General features: G+C 40.0%; 1 protein-coding gene across 6 annotated transcripts in view; it reads left to right on the forward strand.

Moving 5' to 3' along the window:
- shtn1 (shootin 1) overlaps positions 1-18,466 on the forward strand; it is a 94,042-nt gene that overhangs the window by 8,453 nt on the left and 67,123 nt on the right. For all 6 annotated transcript variants that reach the window (XM_041209017.1, XM_041209016.1, XM_041209019.1 and 3 more), the window contains 2 exons: positions 1,667-1,727; positions 14,413-14,507. In XM_041209017.1, the coding sequence (XP_041064951.1) occupies positions 1,667-1,727; positions 14,413-14,507 (156 nt within the window). The remainder of the gene's footprint in view (positions 1-1,666; positions 1,728-14,412; positions 14,508-18,466) is intronic.

Genomic DNA, 18,466 nt, shown 5'->3' on the forward strand with positions numbered 1-18,466 from the left:
ATTCCATATGCCAACGATCCCTTGAGAGAAAACATTTCTTCTCATCTCCTCTTCTTAAAAAGTAGACTTCTTAATCTTAAACTGTGTCCCTTGATTCTCTTCTCTCCCACAATTGGAAACATCTTCCTGGTATCCACCCTGTCAAGCCCCCTGAAGATCTTATACGTTTCAGTAAGATCACCTCTCATTCTTCTAAACTCCGATGGGTAAAGGCCAGTCTGCTCAACCTTTCCTTGTAATATAAGCCCCTCACCCCAGGAATGAATTGCGTGAACCTTCTATAAACTGCTTATTTATATATTTTTTCAAAAAAGGAGACCAATACTTTGCACAGTATTTCAGATGTGCTCTCACCAAGGCCCTGTACAGCTGCAGTAAAACTTTCCTACTTTCATATTCCATTGCCCTTGCAATAAATGACAACATTCCATTTACCTTCCTAATAACCTGCTATATCTGCATAATAACTTTTTGTGATTCATGTGCTAGGACACCCAGATCCCTCTGTACCACTGAGTTCTGCAATCTCTCTCCATTTAAATAGTATACTGCTTTTCTATTCTTCCTTCCAAAGTGGGCAAGTTCACATTTTCCTACATTATACATGTGGAACTTAAAGTTGTGTCTTTGGATGATGTTGCCAAGGGGAAGCATGTAGATTGGGAATAGGAGGGGATTAAGGATAGATCCTTTTTGGGGTGTGGGGAGTCATGTGGCGACTCCAGGGGAGAAGGAAAAATGGTGTGGGAAGAGAAGCCATTTGACATTGATTCTCTGGCTATGACTGGGTAGATAAAAATGGAAACAGATGAGGACAGTGCCACTAGCTAGACAATAGAAGTGGGGTTTTGCAGGAGCATTGCATTTCAAAGTGATCCTGGAGTAGTGAGCAATTTTGGCAGAGAAGAGGAGGACCCAATAATGCTTTATGTGATCCAGCCAAATCTAGAGCGATGAGTGACTAAACCAGCTGTCCACCATAAAAGTTCAAGACTGCACACTGTGGACCTGTGGGATCAGGGATGACCATATAAGATGACAAGGTCAAGGGGTGGCCATGACAATAGATCAACAAGCTTATGTGGAGGGGGAGATTAAGGGACAATAAGAGCCCATTGAATAAATGTAAATTGTGTTGACCAATTGCAATATCTCCTTCCTTAAGATAACTTACTAATTCTTCATTTGAAAAAAAGCTACGAGTATTAGTAAATTTTAGTATTCACCAAATCCAGTTGAAAATACTCTAATTTTAAATTTAGCTGTTAAGATTCTCCAATATTATAGGATGCATTATACTGCTATACAGCTAAACTATTATACTCATCTGAGACTGGCGTCTACGCATAATGATGTAAAGTTGTCATATCTTGAGTTATATTATTGACCACATGTTGTACTAACTTAGTAACTGAGCATTCTCAATATTAAGATTGTACAAAATGTGCACAAAAAGTTGTTATGCTTCATTGCATGACAGTATCACTGTTTCCAAAATAGTTAACAGAAACAAGAGGCAAATATTTGCTGAATTAGACTTGGTTCACATTTTTCCAAGTAAACTGTTAAAAATTACAGCTGAGTGGTAAATTGATAATGACAAGCCTCAGCATTTTCTTATGCTATGTTTGATATAATTTTGATTCATTTTCCTTTTTATGAATAGAATGCAAGGTTGATTGAAGAGAAAAATAATGTTATTCAGCAAGTGAAGGAGTTTCATCGAGGTAAGTCGATGTGTTAGATATGTTGATGAACTCTTGAGTGCTACAATAGTTACAAAATGCTAAAAGGCATGCTAGGTTTCACAACCTTATCAGATCTAGTGTAGCAATGTGTAGAAATATAGCAAGAAATGTGAAATTAGAAACAGAAAATGCTGGAAATGCATGCCAGGTCTGTTAGTAACTAAGCATGACAAGACCAGGTAATGCCTCAGGCTATGAGCCTTCCACAATGGGCCAAATGACCTTTTCTGCTGAAATTTCTATTATTATCAGAGTTGGTACACAGCAGGAATATCCACAGAATCTTTACAGTGTAGAAGAAGGTTATTCAGCCCATTGAGTCTGCACTGGCTCTCTGAAAGAGCATTTTGGAGAGTCCCACTCTCCTGCCTTATCCCCATAACCTTGCACATTCTTTATTTTCAGATAGCAATCCAAATGCCATTTGAATATCTCAATCAAACCTGCTTCCACCACTCTTTTAGGAAGTTCGTCTAGACTCCAACTGCCCTCTGGGTGAAAAGAAATTTTCTCGCCTCACTTTTACTCCTTTTGCAAATTATTTTGAACCTGTGCCCTCTAGTTCTTGATGCCCTCTTGAGTGGGAACAGTTTATCACTGTTTACTCTGTCCATACCCCTCAGGATCTTGAATACCTCTGTCAAGTCTCCTCTCAGCCTTCTTTTCTCCAAGGAAAACAGTCCCAACCTCTCTAATCTATCCTCATAGCTACAGTTCTTTATCCCTGGAATCATTCTTGTGAATCTCCTCTTTACTCTCTCCAATGCCTTCACATCCTTCCTCAAGTATGGCACCCAGAACTAGACGCAGTACTCCAAATGAGGCCTAACTAGTGTCTCTCACAAGTTCAACATGACCTCCTTACTCTTGCATTCAATGCCTCTATTAATGACTTCAATGATTTATGTACATATACACCAAGGTCCCTCTGTTCCTGTACCTCCTTTAGAGTTTCTTGCTTTATTTTAGACTCTCTGTCCATAATCTTCCTGCCAAAATGAATCACCTCACACTTCTCTACATTGAACCTCGTCTGCTACTTGTCTGCCCAATCCGCTAACATGTCTATGTCCTTTTGAAGTTCAAGACCATCCCTGTCATAGTTGACAGAGTTTCCAATCTTCGCATTATCTGAAAATTTTGAAATCATACCCTGAACACCACAATCTAGGTCATCGATATATACCAAGATGAGCAAGGGTCACAACACTGACCCCTGCAGAACACACAACACTGACCCCTGCAGAACACCACTACAAATCTTCCCCCAATCTGAAAAACAACCATTTATCACTAGTCTCTGTTTCCTGTCACTCAGCCAATTTCTTATCCAAGTGCCTACTTTCCCTTTTATTCCATGAGCTAGAATTTTGCTCACAAGTCTGTTGTGTGGCACTGTATCAAATGCCTTCTGAAAATCCATTTACACCACATCAACACCCTGATCAACTTTCTCTGTTACCTCCTCAAAAAAACTTCAAGTTTGTTAAACATGATTTTCCCTTAATGAATCCATGCTGGCTTTCCTTAATTATCCTGCACTTATCTAAGTGACTATTGATTTTGTCCCAAACTATGGTTCCCAGAAGCTTCCTACCACTGAAGTCAAACTGACTGGGCTGTAGTTGCCGGCTTTATCCTTGCACCCCTTTTTGAACAAGAGTGTAACATTTGCAATTCTCCAGTCTTCTAGCACCACCCCCCTGTCTAAGAAAGACTGGTGCTTCAGCAGTTTCCACTCTCGCTTCCCTCCGTACCCTTGGATGCATCTCATCTGGTCCTGGTATTTTATCTATTTTAAGTAAAGATAGCCTTTCCAACACCTACTTCTCAATTGCGAATTCTTCGTATGTACCAGTTATCTCCTGTCTCACCTTGGCCAGGGTAGCAACTTCTTCCTTTGTAAAGACAGATGCAAAGTGCTCATTTAGTACCTCCACTATTTCCCCTGCCTCCATGTGCAAGCCCCCTTTTTTTTATCCCTAATCGGCCCTCCTCTGTCTTTTATCCCCTTTTAATATTACAAAGTGATATAGATAGGGTAAATGTGTGGGCAAAGAGCTGCCAAATGGAGTATAATGTGGGCTATTGTGAAATTGTCCATTTTAGCAGGAAGAATAAAAAAGAAGCATATTATCTAAATGGTGAAGGATTGGAGAGCTCTGAGATCCAAAGGGATCTTGGTGTCCTAGTGTATGAATCACAAAAGACTAGTATGCAGGTACAGCAAGTGATTAGGAAAGCTAATAGAATGTTATCATTTATTGCGAGGGGAATTGAATACAAAAGTAGGGAGGTTATGCTTTAGTTGTAATGTTGAGACCACATCTGGAGTATTATGTGCAGTATCGATCTCCTTATTCAAGGAACTATGTAAATACATTGGAAGCAGTTCAGAGAAGGTTTACTAGGCTAATACCAGGAATGGGCAGATAATCTTATGAGGAAAGGTTGGACAGGTTAAGCTTGTATCCACTGGAATTTAGAAGAGTAAGAGGTGACTTGATCGAAAGCTTTAAGATCCTGAGGGGTCTTGACATAGTGGATGTGGAGAGGATGTTTCCTCTTGTGGGAGAACCTAGAATTAGGGGTCACAGTTTAAAAATAAGGGGTTGCTCATTTAAGACAGAGATGAGAATTTTTTTCTCTGAGGATTGTGAGCCTTTGGAACTCTCTTCCTCAAAAGGCAGAGGAAGCAGGGTCTTTGACTATTTTTAAGGCAGAGCTAGATAGATTCTTGATTAATAAGGGGAAGTAATAGGTTATTAGGGGTAGGCAAGAGGTTACAATCAGATCAACCATGATCTTCTTGAATGGTGGAGCCATTCAAGATGCTTGAAGGACCGAGTGGCCTACTCCTGCTCCTAGTACATATGTTAGTGTACATTTATATGCTTATAGAAGACCTTGGGATTCCTTTTTATGTTCGCTGCCAGTCTCTTTTCATGCTCTCTCCTTGCTTTGCTTATTAGTTTTCTTCACTTCCCCTCTGGTCCTTCTGTATTCTGCCTGATTTTCCATTGTATTTTCTACCCAACATCTATCGTGTGCACACTTCTCCCTTTTCATCTTCACCTCTATCTCTCTCGTCATCCAGGGAGCTCTGGATTTATTTGTCCTACCTTTCCCTTTCAAGGGAAAATACTTTGAATTGCCTACAACACTGTTTCTTTGAAGGTGGCCCATTGATAAGCCACTATTGTTTCCGCCAATATTTGATTCCAGCTCACTCGACTCAGGTGCATTCTCATCCCATCGAAGTTGGCTTTTCCCCAATTAATTATCCCTGCTCTGGATCATTCCTTGTCATTTTTTATGGCTAACTTAAACCTTATGATACAATGGTCACTGTCCCCTAAATGCTCCCCCACTGATATTGATCCACTTGGGCCAACACATTCCCCAAACCAGGTCCAAAAGTGCCTGCCCTGTTGTTGGACCAGAAACATACTGCTGCAGAAAATTGTCTTGAACACATTCCAGGAACTCTTGCTCCTCGCATCCCTTGGCACTATTCCTATCCCAGTCTATATTAGGATAATCAAAGTCCCCATCTTAATTACTCTACAATTCTTTCACCTCTCTAATTTCTTTGCAAATTTGTTTCTCTACATCCCTTCCATTATTTGGTAGTCTATATGCTATACCAAACAATGTTATTGCACCTTTTTTAATCCTTAGCTTTAGCCAGAGAATTCTGTCCTTGACCTCCCTGGAACATCCTCTCTCTCTAGTAGTATAATGCCATGTTTAATCAATACTGCCACTCCCCCAACTTTTCTTCCTTCCCTGACTCTCCTAAACATCTTATACTCAGGACTATTTAAGGCCCAGTCCTGTCCTTCTTTGAGCCAGGTCTCTGTTATAGCAATAATACCATAATTTCATTTGTCAACCTGTGCCTGTACACCAATTTAATTAACCACGCCCCATGCCTTCAAATACATGCACATTAACATTGATTTAGGCTTTTTTTACTTTCCTCCTTACTCTGACCCGATCTAAGACTTACTATTGCCTAATCTAATTCTATCAAACTCTCCAAATATTCTGTTTATCTTGATACTACTCTCTGATATATCCTCCTTATCAATTAATATTCTGTACTTTCCACTGCCAGTTTTTCTCATCTGCACTCTGAATTTCCCCTCAGGTTCCCATCCGCTTGCCAATCTAGTTTAAACCGTCCCCAACAGCACTAGCAAACCTTACCGTGAGGACACTAGTCCCAGTCCTGTTAAGGTGTAACGCATCCTTCTTGTTGAGGTCCCACTTGCCCTAGAAGCAGCCTTAATGCCTCAGAGATTTGAAGCCCTCCGTTTCACCAACCTCATATCGAACTGCTCAATCTTCCTATTCTTGTGCTCACTAGCATGTGGCACTGGGAGTAACCCTGAGATTACTGCTCTTGACAGCCTGCTTTTTAATTCCCTTCCTAACTCCCTAAAATTTGCTTTCAGGACCTTATCCCTTTTCCTGCCAAGGACATTGGTCCCAATGTGGACCACAACCTCTGGCTGTTCACCCTCCCCCAAAAGAATGTCCTGCAGCCGCTCTGTGACATCCTTGACCCTGGCACCAGGGGGGCAACATGCCATCCTGGAGTCATGTGTACACCCCAGAAACACCTGTCTGCAATCCTAACTATGGAATCCCACTCTTCCACTGTTCCTCCTCCCCTCCTATGCAGCTGACTCACCTATGGTGCCACAAACTGGGTCTTGCAACAGTCCTCTGAGAATTATCTCATTTATCAGTAGCCAAAATGGAAAAGTAGTTAATGAGCAAGATAGCCTCAGGGGATTCCTGCACTACCTGCCTGTTTCTCTTGCATGTTCTGGTGGTCACCCATTCCCTCTCTGCCTGTGTACCTCTTAGCTGCGGGTGTGATCACTTCTTTAAACATGCTGCCCAAATAATCCTCAGCCTTGCAGATGCATCACAGTGACTCCAGTTGCCACTCAAATTCCGCAACCTGGAGCTCAAGTTTCTGCAGCTGGTGACACTTCCTGCAGACAGTCACTGAGGGCATTTTGTGCCTGCATGACCTCCCACACCGTGCAGGATGCACATCCCAGATGGCCAAGCTACACTGACATACCTTAGCTTTTATATAATGTATTTACTACGGATTGATATAATATAATAACTCACCTATCACTCATCCATTATCTCCTTTGTACTGAGCCTGGAAAGGCCTACAGTTACCAACCAATCAACTTACGGGACTCCTGTGATGTCACTTTTAGATTTTATCTGTAAACTCCCAGCTTACTCTCTCCACTGCTTTATGGTCTCTCCTGTTCTCTGTCTGAACTCCGAATACTTTATGGGCTGTCTCCCTCCGAACTCTCTTTCCCTCGCTCCCTCTTTTTCTCTCCCTCTTTCTTTCTCTTGCGCTTGCTCCAAACTCCTGCTGCTTTACGGACTGTCACTCCGAACTCCCACTACTTTATGGGCTCACATGCTCTCTCTCTCCGAAGTCACAGCTTTCTTGCAATGTCACTTAAGCAGCTGTCCCCAGTGCGTTCTCCAACCAGGTTTGTTCTCTGCCTCTCTCCCGGATAAAATCCTTAAAATTCCAACAGTTGCTGTGATGTGATTTGAACCCATGTCCACAGTGCATTAGCCTGGGCCTTTACATTACCAGCGACATTACATTACTCCCATGCCACCATCACCCCCAAATAGCCCTTTTATAGGATTAACCAGAATGAAGAAGGGAAGAGGGAATGATAGGTAAATGTCAAGAGTACAGATATTTTATCAAGTAATTAGCTACCTCAAATGTAGTATGTGTAAAAAATGTTAATTTGTTATTTACATAATTCAATGTCCTTCCCCACCACTATCCCTTTCTGCAATAATTATTCATTCAAAGAAAGTTGATTCTACTACACCTGTATTAATTACCATATTATAGACTGTTTTATACATCTTTAAAGTTTTATAGCAGTCCTGCCAACGTTACAGATAATAGTGGTTCATTTTGTTGTATGCTACTTTGAAAAGTAAGTACAGGCCTATTTTAAATAAGGTAATGAAAATGGGAAAGGAAAAAATGTAAAATATGTAGAAGGATATTAAAAGTTTTAAACTAAAGCTTGAGTCAAAATTGGTAGAGAGTGAAGCAATACCACTGAACAAAGGAGAATCTTCAGTTCCCATCAGAATGCCGCGGGGCTTATAATAGGAAGGTTAATCCTGCACACCTTCTGGATGTACCCTAACTGCTGTACAATTGGCAAATGATGCTATACAATATTACATGATCAAGTCACATAACATGCACCATGGTGCACCCTGTGCTTTTTTTATATGGGTTTCCTAGGCCTGCAGGCAAGCAAGCACCCAGATACCCGTTATCTGTTTAAATAGTGACACAAAATTATTATTATTTACAAAATTATTATTTTGTGTTGAAATTGGAAGAAATTGAAATAGAGCTCTAGCTCAATAAATTGCCATTCAAAGATGGGGAAGGTGTAAAACCATTTTGTTGTGGCACTATAGCAAGGCTAAGCAAAAAAAGCAAGTAAAAGTAGACCTTATGGCTCCTTAAGCCTCCTACGTCCTTGTGTTAAATCACAGATGATCTTTGACCTCAACTCTACTTTCCTGCCCGATTCCCATATCCCTTGATTTCCTTAAATTCTAAAAATCAATCTATCTTAGCATTGAATATACTCAATGATTGAGCATCCACAGCTTTTGAGATAGATAATGCCAAAGATTCACAACCCTCCAAGTGAAAAAATTCCTCCTCACTCCACTCTTTTTTATTCACTCATGGGATGTGGGCTTCACTGGCTGGGCCACAATTTATTACCCATTCCCTATTTGCCCTTGAGAAGGTGGTGGTGAGCTGCCTTCTTGAACCGTTGCAGTCCATGTAGCTATATCCCCCACAGTGCTGGTAGGGAGGGTGTTCAGCATTTTGACCCAGCGACAGTGAAGGAATGGCAATATATTTCCAAATCAGGATGGTGAGTGACTTGGAGGGGAACTTCCAGGTGATGGTGTTCCCATCTGTCTGCTGCCCTTGTCCTAAATGATCAACCCTTATCCTGAGGCTGTGACCCCGTGTTCTAGATTCCATAGCCAGGGGAAACAACCTGTCTGTTTCTCTCCTGTCAGGGGTCTCAGAATTTTTTGTTTCCTTGATATCACGTCTCATTCTTCTAAACTCCAGAGATTATAGGCCCAATCTACTTATCCTCTCCTTACAGGACAACCCTCATCCCAGCAATCAAACAATGAACCATTGCTGCACTGCCTCCAAGGTAAGTATATGTATTCTTAGATAAGGGTACCAAAACTGCACAGTATTTCAGCTGTAGCCAAAACCCTGTACAATTGTAGCAAGACTTCCTTACTCTTATACTTCAATCCCCTTGCAATAAAGACCAACATTGCATTTGCCTTCCTAATTGCTTGCTGAGAAATCAAAGTGGAGGGTAGAGTTCATGGTTTGAAGTTATTGAACTTGATGTTGAGCCCAGAAAGCTGTAAAGTGTCTAATTGGAAGATGAGGTGTCGTTCCTCCAAGCTTGTTTCCTCCAGCATCTCATCTTCTGATTAAGCACTTTACAGCCTTCTGGATTCAACATTGTGTTCAACAACATTGTGTTCAACAAATTCAGACCATGAACTCTGTCCTCTGTTTTGAATTTTTCCCCCAGTGGCACATTGTATCTTGTTCTTATGTTTGTGTTTTCAGCCAGTGCTGACTCTTTGCCTGCTATTAACACATTGTCCTATTTTGTTTTCAGACAGTGTTATTCTGCTATTAGCACTTACTCTGGACTAAAGCTTTAGTCTTTAACACTATCATTACCATTCCCTTTGTCTTGTGTCCCATGGCATCTTTGTAATTTAATTTCTCCTGCCCTCTAACCTATCCCTCACCTTCTATTTTGTTCCTCATGCCCCTCCCCCCTTTTTACAACAGCATAAAGCCCATCATATTTCTACCTCTCTCCAGTTCCAAAGAAGAGTTGTATTAGGCTCAAAACATTAACTCAGTTTCACTCTCCACAGATGCTGCCAGACTTGCTGAGTTTTTCCAGCTTTTTCTGGTTTTATTTTAGATTTCCTCGGTATTTCGCTTTTATGCTAATTTTCTGTCTTTCTTGCAGAAGGGTATCTAAATCTCTCTGAATTATCTCTCCATTAGAGAAAAGCTATGTTTTTCTATTCTTCCTAGTAAAATGAATAACCTCAAATTTCCTAACTCCATCTGCCACTTTATTGCCCACTCACTTAACCTGTCTATACCCCTTTGAGCCTCTTTGTGCTTTGTGTTTTACTTGCAGCTTATTGAGTGTGAGAACCTTTGACCTAGAAGCAGTGCAGGAAGGAAAATTTATAATTTCTAGACAGTGGAATCTGTAATGTTTTTAAGAATGTTTGAAAAGGACTTTCATGTGTTTGCTTTAATTTTAAAGAGATCAGCTCTGATATTCTTGAAAATTAAGGAACTGGTCCTTGTGACCTGGTGACCCTTAACTTGGCAGCAATACCAACAGGAAGCAAGTTGAGATACCAAAGCCAAATGGCTGCCAGACACAAGGAGAGCTGGAGGCAAAAGGTGATAAGCATGCAGTTGCAGACACAAGGAGGATGCAGACAGAGCCAGAAAGAGGAGCATAGAATTCATGAGGAGAAGCCAGCAAAGTTCTCTACAAAAATGTCAGTTTTCTGTTTGACAGCAAGAAGAAATATGGAATTTCAGAAGCTCTCGTGGAAGTGATGTTTGAGCGAGCTAAAAGAGATTGAATCCTAAAAGCGGTGTGAAGAGTTCAGGCATGTAAAGGAGCTGAGAGTTTGAATCAGAGGATCAGATAGTGACCTGGGTGGTGTTGGTTGTTTGAAAAGGAACTCCGGCAAACTACACCATCAGGACTGTCGTGACCTGAGGAAGAGAGGGTCATAGAAGTGTGCCTTGCAGATGATGATCATACCTGTGAAACTCAAGAGGTGAAAGCTGCTGTCAGATAGGACTCCTGAAGTACCCTGTGAGAATAAAGAGCAGCATGTTGTAGAACTGTGTAGCTACCGAATGTCAAATGTCTGCAGGGACTGATGCCAGTGCTTGTGGTGGTGTAAGACATAACTTTGTTGTATCAACTATTGAAAGAGAAACTAATTTTTTATTTGAAATATCATTTGTTTGTTCATTTACGTTGATTCTGATGTGTTAAAGTAAAAGTCACAAAAGTAAAACCTTGTTGGTAATATCTTCATGGGAGGGTGGGGGCTGGCATGGTCACAAAATCGCAGAATGGTTTCTGCACAGAAGGAGGCAATTCCCTCAGAAGCAATTTACCTAATGCCACCCTCACGCACCCCCCCCACACCATCTTCTCCCTGTATCCCTGCACGTTCTTCCGTTTCAGATAATAACCCAATTCTCTCTTGAATGCCTCGATTGAATCTGCCTCCACTGCGCTCTTGGGTAATGCATACCAGATCATAAACATTCGCTCTGTGAAAAAGTGTTTCCTCATGCAGCCATTGCTTCTTTTGTCAATTACCTTAAATCTGTGCTCTCTGGTTCTCAATCCTTCAACCAATGGGAACAGTTTTCCCCTATCTACTCGCTTGATCACTCATGATTTTAAATACCTCTATCAAATCTCCTGTCAACTTTCTCTTCTCCATTGAGAACAGTCCCACTTTCTGCAATCAATTCACATAACTGAAATTCCTCATCCCTGCGATCATTATCTAATTTGAAACTCCTTTATTCTAATACCAAGTGCAATATGTGGATGTTCCATTTCCTAGCCACAGAAAATGATTTACATGACACCTTAACTGTATAAAATCCCAAATGCTTCTCAAAAAGCAGAGGAATATGGAAGAAGAAATAAGGATGCGAGAGCAAAAGGTTAATTGAAGAGTTTTTAAGTCAAGTTTGGAAGAAGAGAGAGAGGTGACGTGGTAGAGCAATTTAGAGAACTCTCTAAAGCTCTGCTACCTGGAGGGGTGAAGCAAGGTGAGGAATTCACAAAACTCAAATCAGAACATTGGAGAAATGCAGGGGAAGATACAAGAATGGAACTGGTTGAGGAGCAGCCTGGAATGAGACTTGGAGTAATGTAAAGACAAGAGCAAGGATTTTTGATTTACTGATAACCCAAATTCTATTGAGCATGGGAAAAAAAACCCAAGAATTCAGTGGAAGAACAAAAGCTGGGCTGGAGTTGAGGGGGGTGGGCTAGAATTTTGAAGTGGAATACATATACTTCTTTGGTTTAATTTTTGATAAGCTTTGCAGAATCTGATACAACAGGAGAGCAGCTAAGGAAATTGGGAAAGATTAGAAATGAGAAGGATAAACCAGTGTTGCACAAGGCACTTTTCTTTTAACCATGCCTGCAATGCTGAGCCTAAAATTAACAGATATGCATTTGTTAAAGGAACATTACACTGCCAGCAATAATATGTAGACATGATCTAAGGTGATTCCTATTTATTCATTGCATTCTTAGAGGGTAATTTCATTGTTTGCAACAAATATACTTGGGAAAAGAACCAGAGGAAGATAAGAGACATTTTTAGGTAGCAAATTGTTGTTATCTGGAATAAGCAGCCTGAAATGCTGGCAAATTTAATAGTAACTTCCAAAAGAGAATTGGATATATATATTTGGAAAGAGAATATTTGTAGAGCAATGGGAAAAAGAATAGGGGAGTGGGACTAATTCAATACCTCTTGCAAAGAGCCAGCACAGGTCCTTTGCTGGAAGATTTTATCAGTCTAACTGAAATGGAGCTTACATAGCGCTCCACAGAAGAGACCATGAAATGGAATGAGTTGTGGAAAAAATGCTGCCCTAAAACATTAACAAAGAATTGTGAAGTACTCACGAATCCTGGTATTTAGTGTAACTTCAGCATTGAAGTTTGCAGTTAAACAGAAGCATCTGAGTCATACTCCAAGTTTTTTAAAGCAATATTTTAAGCAAATGTAGCTTATTTCTGCCCTTTCTAATATCTTTATTTGCTAGACCATTATCCATTCACCAACCCATTCTGCGCACTACATTCTCTGCTTGATAACTCGTCCTTTGAAGTAAGATTAAGTTTTGAATTGACTTAATTACGTAGCAGAATTATTTTTTAAAATTCAGTATATTAACTATACTTGGGGTTAAAGAAAATGTATTTGAGTTGACAGCAACTCTGTTTAAGCTGGCTATATATTTTGTAAAGGTGTCATGGGTTTAGCCTTTCCTTAGTAGGAGGGTTTGGACACTGGAAACATTTTGCTTGTCACTGGGTTGTTTCCGGGATGAATATTGGATAGTTTAAATATAATCCATATAGCAAATACATTTGCTAAAACAAAGGCATTAGCAGAAACTCAGGGAAAGAATATTACTGAAATGCATCTTCTTCAAATAAACACACACTTTTAAAATTCATATTAATTCAGTGATACCATAATAATGCAAATTTAAGTAGTGTTGAATGTGGTCTTGAAAGTATTTTGTTAAGCCTTCTGCTTGAGGTCACACAGGTCAATGGCTTAAAGTTGATGTAAGCAGAAATCAGAAGTACTAACAGTATTAAGAAATGACCTTGGTTTATAATAAGCTTGAAATGAAAAAAAATTGACATTGGTCAAATTCCAACTCTCCGATTTCAGTTCCAGCTATTTTATAGTTCTAAATTATCTTGAATTCTGTTCAGTTTTGATTTGTATTTAGGCATGAACACATATTGTGTGCAACTCCTGTTTACTAAGGCCAGTTTGTATGTGAAGCAGCTGCATTCTATACCCAATTACATGATTTCATAGATCTCTGAAAATTGGTTCTATTCACAGTCGGCAATAGAAAACCTCAACACAATCATTTCTTTTCAATTGACAGTGGCAAGGTTGATGACAACATGACCATTGTGTTATAATGATAAGACCACCAAGGCATTTGTACTTTTCATCAAGGCGTTTCACAGAGTAGATACAATTTAATTCACTACACTGTCAGCAATGCTCACATTTGTCTGATACCATTATGCTGCCCGTCTCCACAGTTATAATCACTGTCCTAAGAGAAATGCTGTTAAATGATCTCCAGCAGTCAGAGAAACTCTCAATTAGGCCTGCCACTTTCAATGTGTCAGATTGTCTTATGCACTTGTACAATTTCGGTTCCAATCCTGTTTATTTACAAAGCCTACCAGTAATTATACTTAACATGTCATTAACTGAGAAGGGGGCCCTGCCAAGGAGACTGCCAGAAATTGTGAAGGTTTCAGGGGGAGTTGCTGGAAGTCAGCACCATCAGAGGCTTTTAGTCTCTGATGGGATGCTGTGGTAGTGATTATAATGCAAGTATCAAGCTCATCAAGTCATAATTAGATGCCACTCAAATGTGCCACTTGTAATAACAGTGTTGATTCATGTTTTCTCTGTGACAGCATCTGCTAATTAGTTAAGTGAATTCAGTTGGCCTGTGTTTGCTGCAGTTTATGATTACCTCAGAAAATGTCAAGGTTACAGATGCTTTCCAGTCACTTTTTTGTTTTGCAAACTTTTCTTTTGATACACTTTGTATAGTGTAATGTAAAGATGTTTTTTAAAGAAAGTTAATTGTTTAACTTGCCGTTTTCTGTAAGCGAAATGATCACAGCTGAATGCTCCTTTATTGCAGTTTCACAAATGATGATTGAGGAAGTCAGTACAATGCAAGACCACCTTGAAATTGAGAAAAGTTGCCGTGAAAGCGCAGAAGCATTTGCTTCAAAGGTATATTTTTCAGTACCTTACACAACCTCCTTTTCCAGGATCTCAGAACTGTAGAAATTCATACCACTCTCAGACATCCTTTCTTTAGATTTTGAAGAACCAGGCCAGGTGTTATTTAACCACAACTTACTGGTCCTTTCAGTTTACCCTCACCAACTATTGTGGTGCCATTACATTTTGGGGTATTGTGGCATCACCTAAGTTGCTCAATTTAAAATTACTGATATATTTTGCTGTTTTCCTAAAGCACTAGTTTTGCTTTTCTAACAGAAAAACTAATGGAATCCTATATGTAGTGTTAACTATGTATATTGATGTGTGGGAGCTTTTTACAACGATTTAATCATTCAGTTCACAATATTAGCTTTGGAAATGTAATGTTCCCTTTAATTAACTTCAATATGATTTTAATGTGAATTTTGCATTTCCTAAAATAAGGTCTTTAATTATTAAGCGCATTTGGATTGTACTAAATAACTTAAATTGGATAATGCACCTGTATTTTCTGGAGTTGGCTCATCTAAATGTTTATTTTACCATTTCTATTAATATATGAAATGTGGACTGTGGTTATTTCTTTGCCTCAAATTTTCAGTGAGCTTAACCTGTTGGCAGGTCCAGTAAAATTTCTGTCTCCTGGACTGGCCAGGTTTCAGTTTATACACTATGATGTTAACTGAACTAGCAGGAGTACTTTATTGTGATAGTAATTAACTGCTAAACCATGATTTTAACAAGTAGAATTAAATACATGTCTTCTGCTCACCAGGGGGTCCTTTTCATTTTACTGTGCACTCTTCTCTCTATCCTGAAGATAATTATGTTTTAATTACCCCTTTTCTGACTAATGTAACCTATTTTATTTTATTCCAACCCTTTTCGATCCCTAATTTTATTAAGTTTAAAGAGGTTTACTTACCATGTTTCTTGAAGCATGCACTGTCTACTTTGAGATGAAAGTAGCTTTTGAAAATATTAGCAGATTTCCACTATATTCTTCACAGTGGTTCAGAGGTTGTCTTTGGTTGTCTGTTTTTCACAAGGCCAGATATTGGGGAGAGATACATATCTCCAGTGAGAGTATGTGAATAGTTTTTAAACTATCTTTCCAGAGATGGTGAAATCAAGTGCATGTTTTTGAATGGTTCCTAGAAAATCCATAATTAGTCATTTCCTTCACCTGCAGGCACCTAGATGGAAAAATACTAGTCACTGTAAATGTTCATGTAATGGGAGTGAAAAGCTCATTGCCATTATTACTCATCCGCTTAAGGTGTGGCTTTTTATGTTGAAGGCCAAGAAATCAATAAAGTGGGAACTTAATCTTTACCAAATCTTGTGCTGTCTTTTCAAGCAGAATCTTTTGGGTAAACATTTTAAATTTATCACATTTTACCTGGAAATTGCAACACAGAAAACTTGCTTTTCTGCTGGTGCTCACCAAGGTGAGGGAGCTTAGTGCTGAGGAACGGAACACTTTCCATTTCAGACTCCCATTGGCAGCATAAAGCACTCTCATGACCAGCATAACACAGCCAGAATATCCTCTGCTCTGCCTTAATCTCAGAAAACCCACCCTTTACTGCACCAAAGTGACATTTTTTCTATTTAACACATCAGCCATCATGTGCCCTCTCTGAGCGAGATTGGCAATTAGTGACAAGCTAGGGGCAGTTTTGTGCTGTACATCCATGCCCACTAGAACAGGATGGATGGAGGCAGACCAGCTCAGTTCACAAAAGGACCCTTAATGCCAGAAGACAGATGAGATTGCCTTCTCACCAGTCTGAGTTGAATTTGAATGCAGGGTCCAGAGGTGAAAGGTTCTGCAAGCTAGAATAATAGGACAACCCTTATAAGAAGTACAGCAGCCATTGTCCATTAAACAAATAAATGAGATGCAACTGGGTAACCATTACAAAATAGGAAGATCTGTTTTAAGTACATTCTCATTCACTGCATTTTCTGTTTGGTTGTATCTGTTGGCAGTCTTAGCATATTTGCTGATCATGGTTAATGATATCAATAGTGTACATATTCCACTTTTCGGTTATCTCCAGAAAAGGGCTCATCCTATTCATTTTCTGATGTTTAATATAAAAAACAAGTACCCATACCACTGAAAATCACTTCATTGTGTCATGCCCAGTAAAGTTATATCATGTTCCTAACTTTCAAGATACAGGCTTTATGTAATGTGGACATTTTGAAATTGTCCACTATTTAAAGGAAAAGTCAATGTCCTGCAATGTTAGGTGACCTTTTGTGATTTCCCCACAGACAAAGAATTAACTCTGGTCACCGGAAAGTTCTTAAATGCAAATGATTGTGGGTGGCATGCCCTCCCTTGAATGGACATGCTGGATATGAAATCACTTGTGAATGTACACCCTCTATTGTCTGGGTATTTACCAAAACTCGAATTCAATAGTGCCCCCCAGAATCTGTGTCTGCAAGCTTGAAACTCGAGTTGTGGAGAAGCCAGTTTATCACCAGCAGGTGTGAACAGCCACCATTCATCTCCCATTGTGTAGCAATAGCTTCTAACTTAAAATCATTTGTGTGGACAATGGAAGTATTGATCATGTGGTCAAAACTGACTTCAGATAACAAATTCTACTCCAAGAACCAGCCAGGGACAAGTTGGTCTGGAGAATGTCAGGACTTAAGAGACACCATCCTCCAACAAGAAGAAAGGAACCTTGCTTGATACAACCAGTCAATCCAGGCAGTGAGAGAGGGACTAATTTGCCTTCACCTGAAAGGATGTGTCTCTACAGAAACTCGGCCACAACTTTCCCAGAGACTTACAAATTCCATTCATCTCCAAAAATCAGAGAGGAAAGCTATCCAGACTTGCATCTTAAAAATGACTGATTTTAAACTCTTGATTTTTACTTCTAATTCCTTTAATAATCTCCTAAGTGCATGATCCATCTCCAGAACTTATGGCCAAGATTTTTACTTTGTTGGGCAGGCGGGCCCGGGAGCGGTTGCGGAGCGGACCACTGCTCGCGATCAGGCCCCGTTAGTTGGCCGGCCAGCCAGCGTGAAATGCATGCTGCAGCGCTGCCGGGTTGGGGTGGGAGGAGGGCGAGCGCAGATGTTCGTGCATGCAATGAAAGGTCTTTGAGGCATAGAGCCACCTCAGGGAGCTGAAGATTTCTAACATTGCTAACTTTTTCATTTTTGATGTTAAAGACATATCCCCTCATGTGACTCTGTAACATAAGCAGGAATATGTTCTGAATGAATTTTTAAAAATTTAGTTTAATTTTTAATTGCTGTTGGAAACCTCGTCCCACATGTGGAAAACCCAAAGGCTGCTTGGCCTTTTCGCCCTGCCCGCCAACTGTAAGGTTGGATGGATAGTGAGAAATTTCATTTAATTGGAACTTTAATAGCCTTAATAGGCCTGTTAATTGTTGCAGGCATGCTGCTAACTGCCACTCAAGACCGCCGATCGAAATATTGCGCAAGTGCGTGATGATGTTGGGACGCTCGCCTGACGTCATTGCAGGTCATTTTATCGCGCTCACCCACTCAGTGCAAATTTCTGCCCTACTTTTCCCTTTCTGTATGTGTGTCTGTTGCTTGAGAGACTGAGTGTTTTTGTTGCGTTTACACTTCAGGGTGTTGTGTGAATAAACATTTATCTTTTCTTCTGATTTAAACTTATCAGAAAGCCTGTCTCATGTCTATTATTAAAATTTACAACACTCAAACTGTTTTAGACACTCCTTCTAAACTACACTTGTTGCAGACACCCAATTGGTGTGGAGAAAGAGGAAAAGTTATCCCAACATCTCTCTCCCACCTGTTCAGTAGTTTTCCATTGATGGGGCTGGGATTATAAGTAGCCAATTGTTGTCAGTCCTGCAAAATATTCAAGATGTTTTGGATGCAGGTACATGCTGGAGCTGAAGGCTACTGGCATTTGCCTCTTCAGCAAACAATAA

This window comes from Carcharodon carcharias, chromosome 17, assembly GCF_017639515.1.
Source record: "Carcharodon carcharias isolate sCarCar2 chromosome 17, sCarCar2.pri, whole genome shotgun sequence".
NCBI classification, from domain to species: Eukaryota; Metazoa; Chordata; class Chondrichthyes; order Lamniformes; family Lamnidae; genus Carcharodon; species Carcharodon carcharias.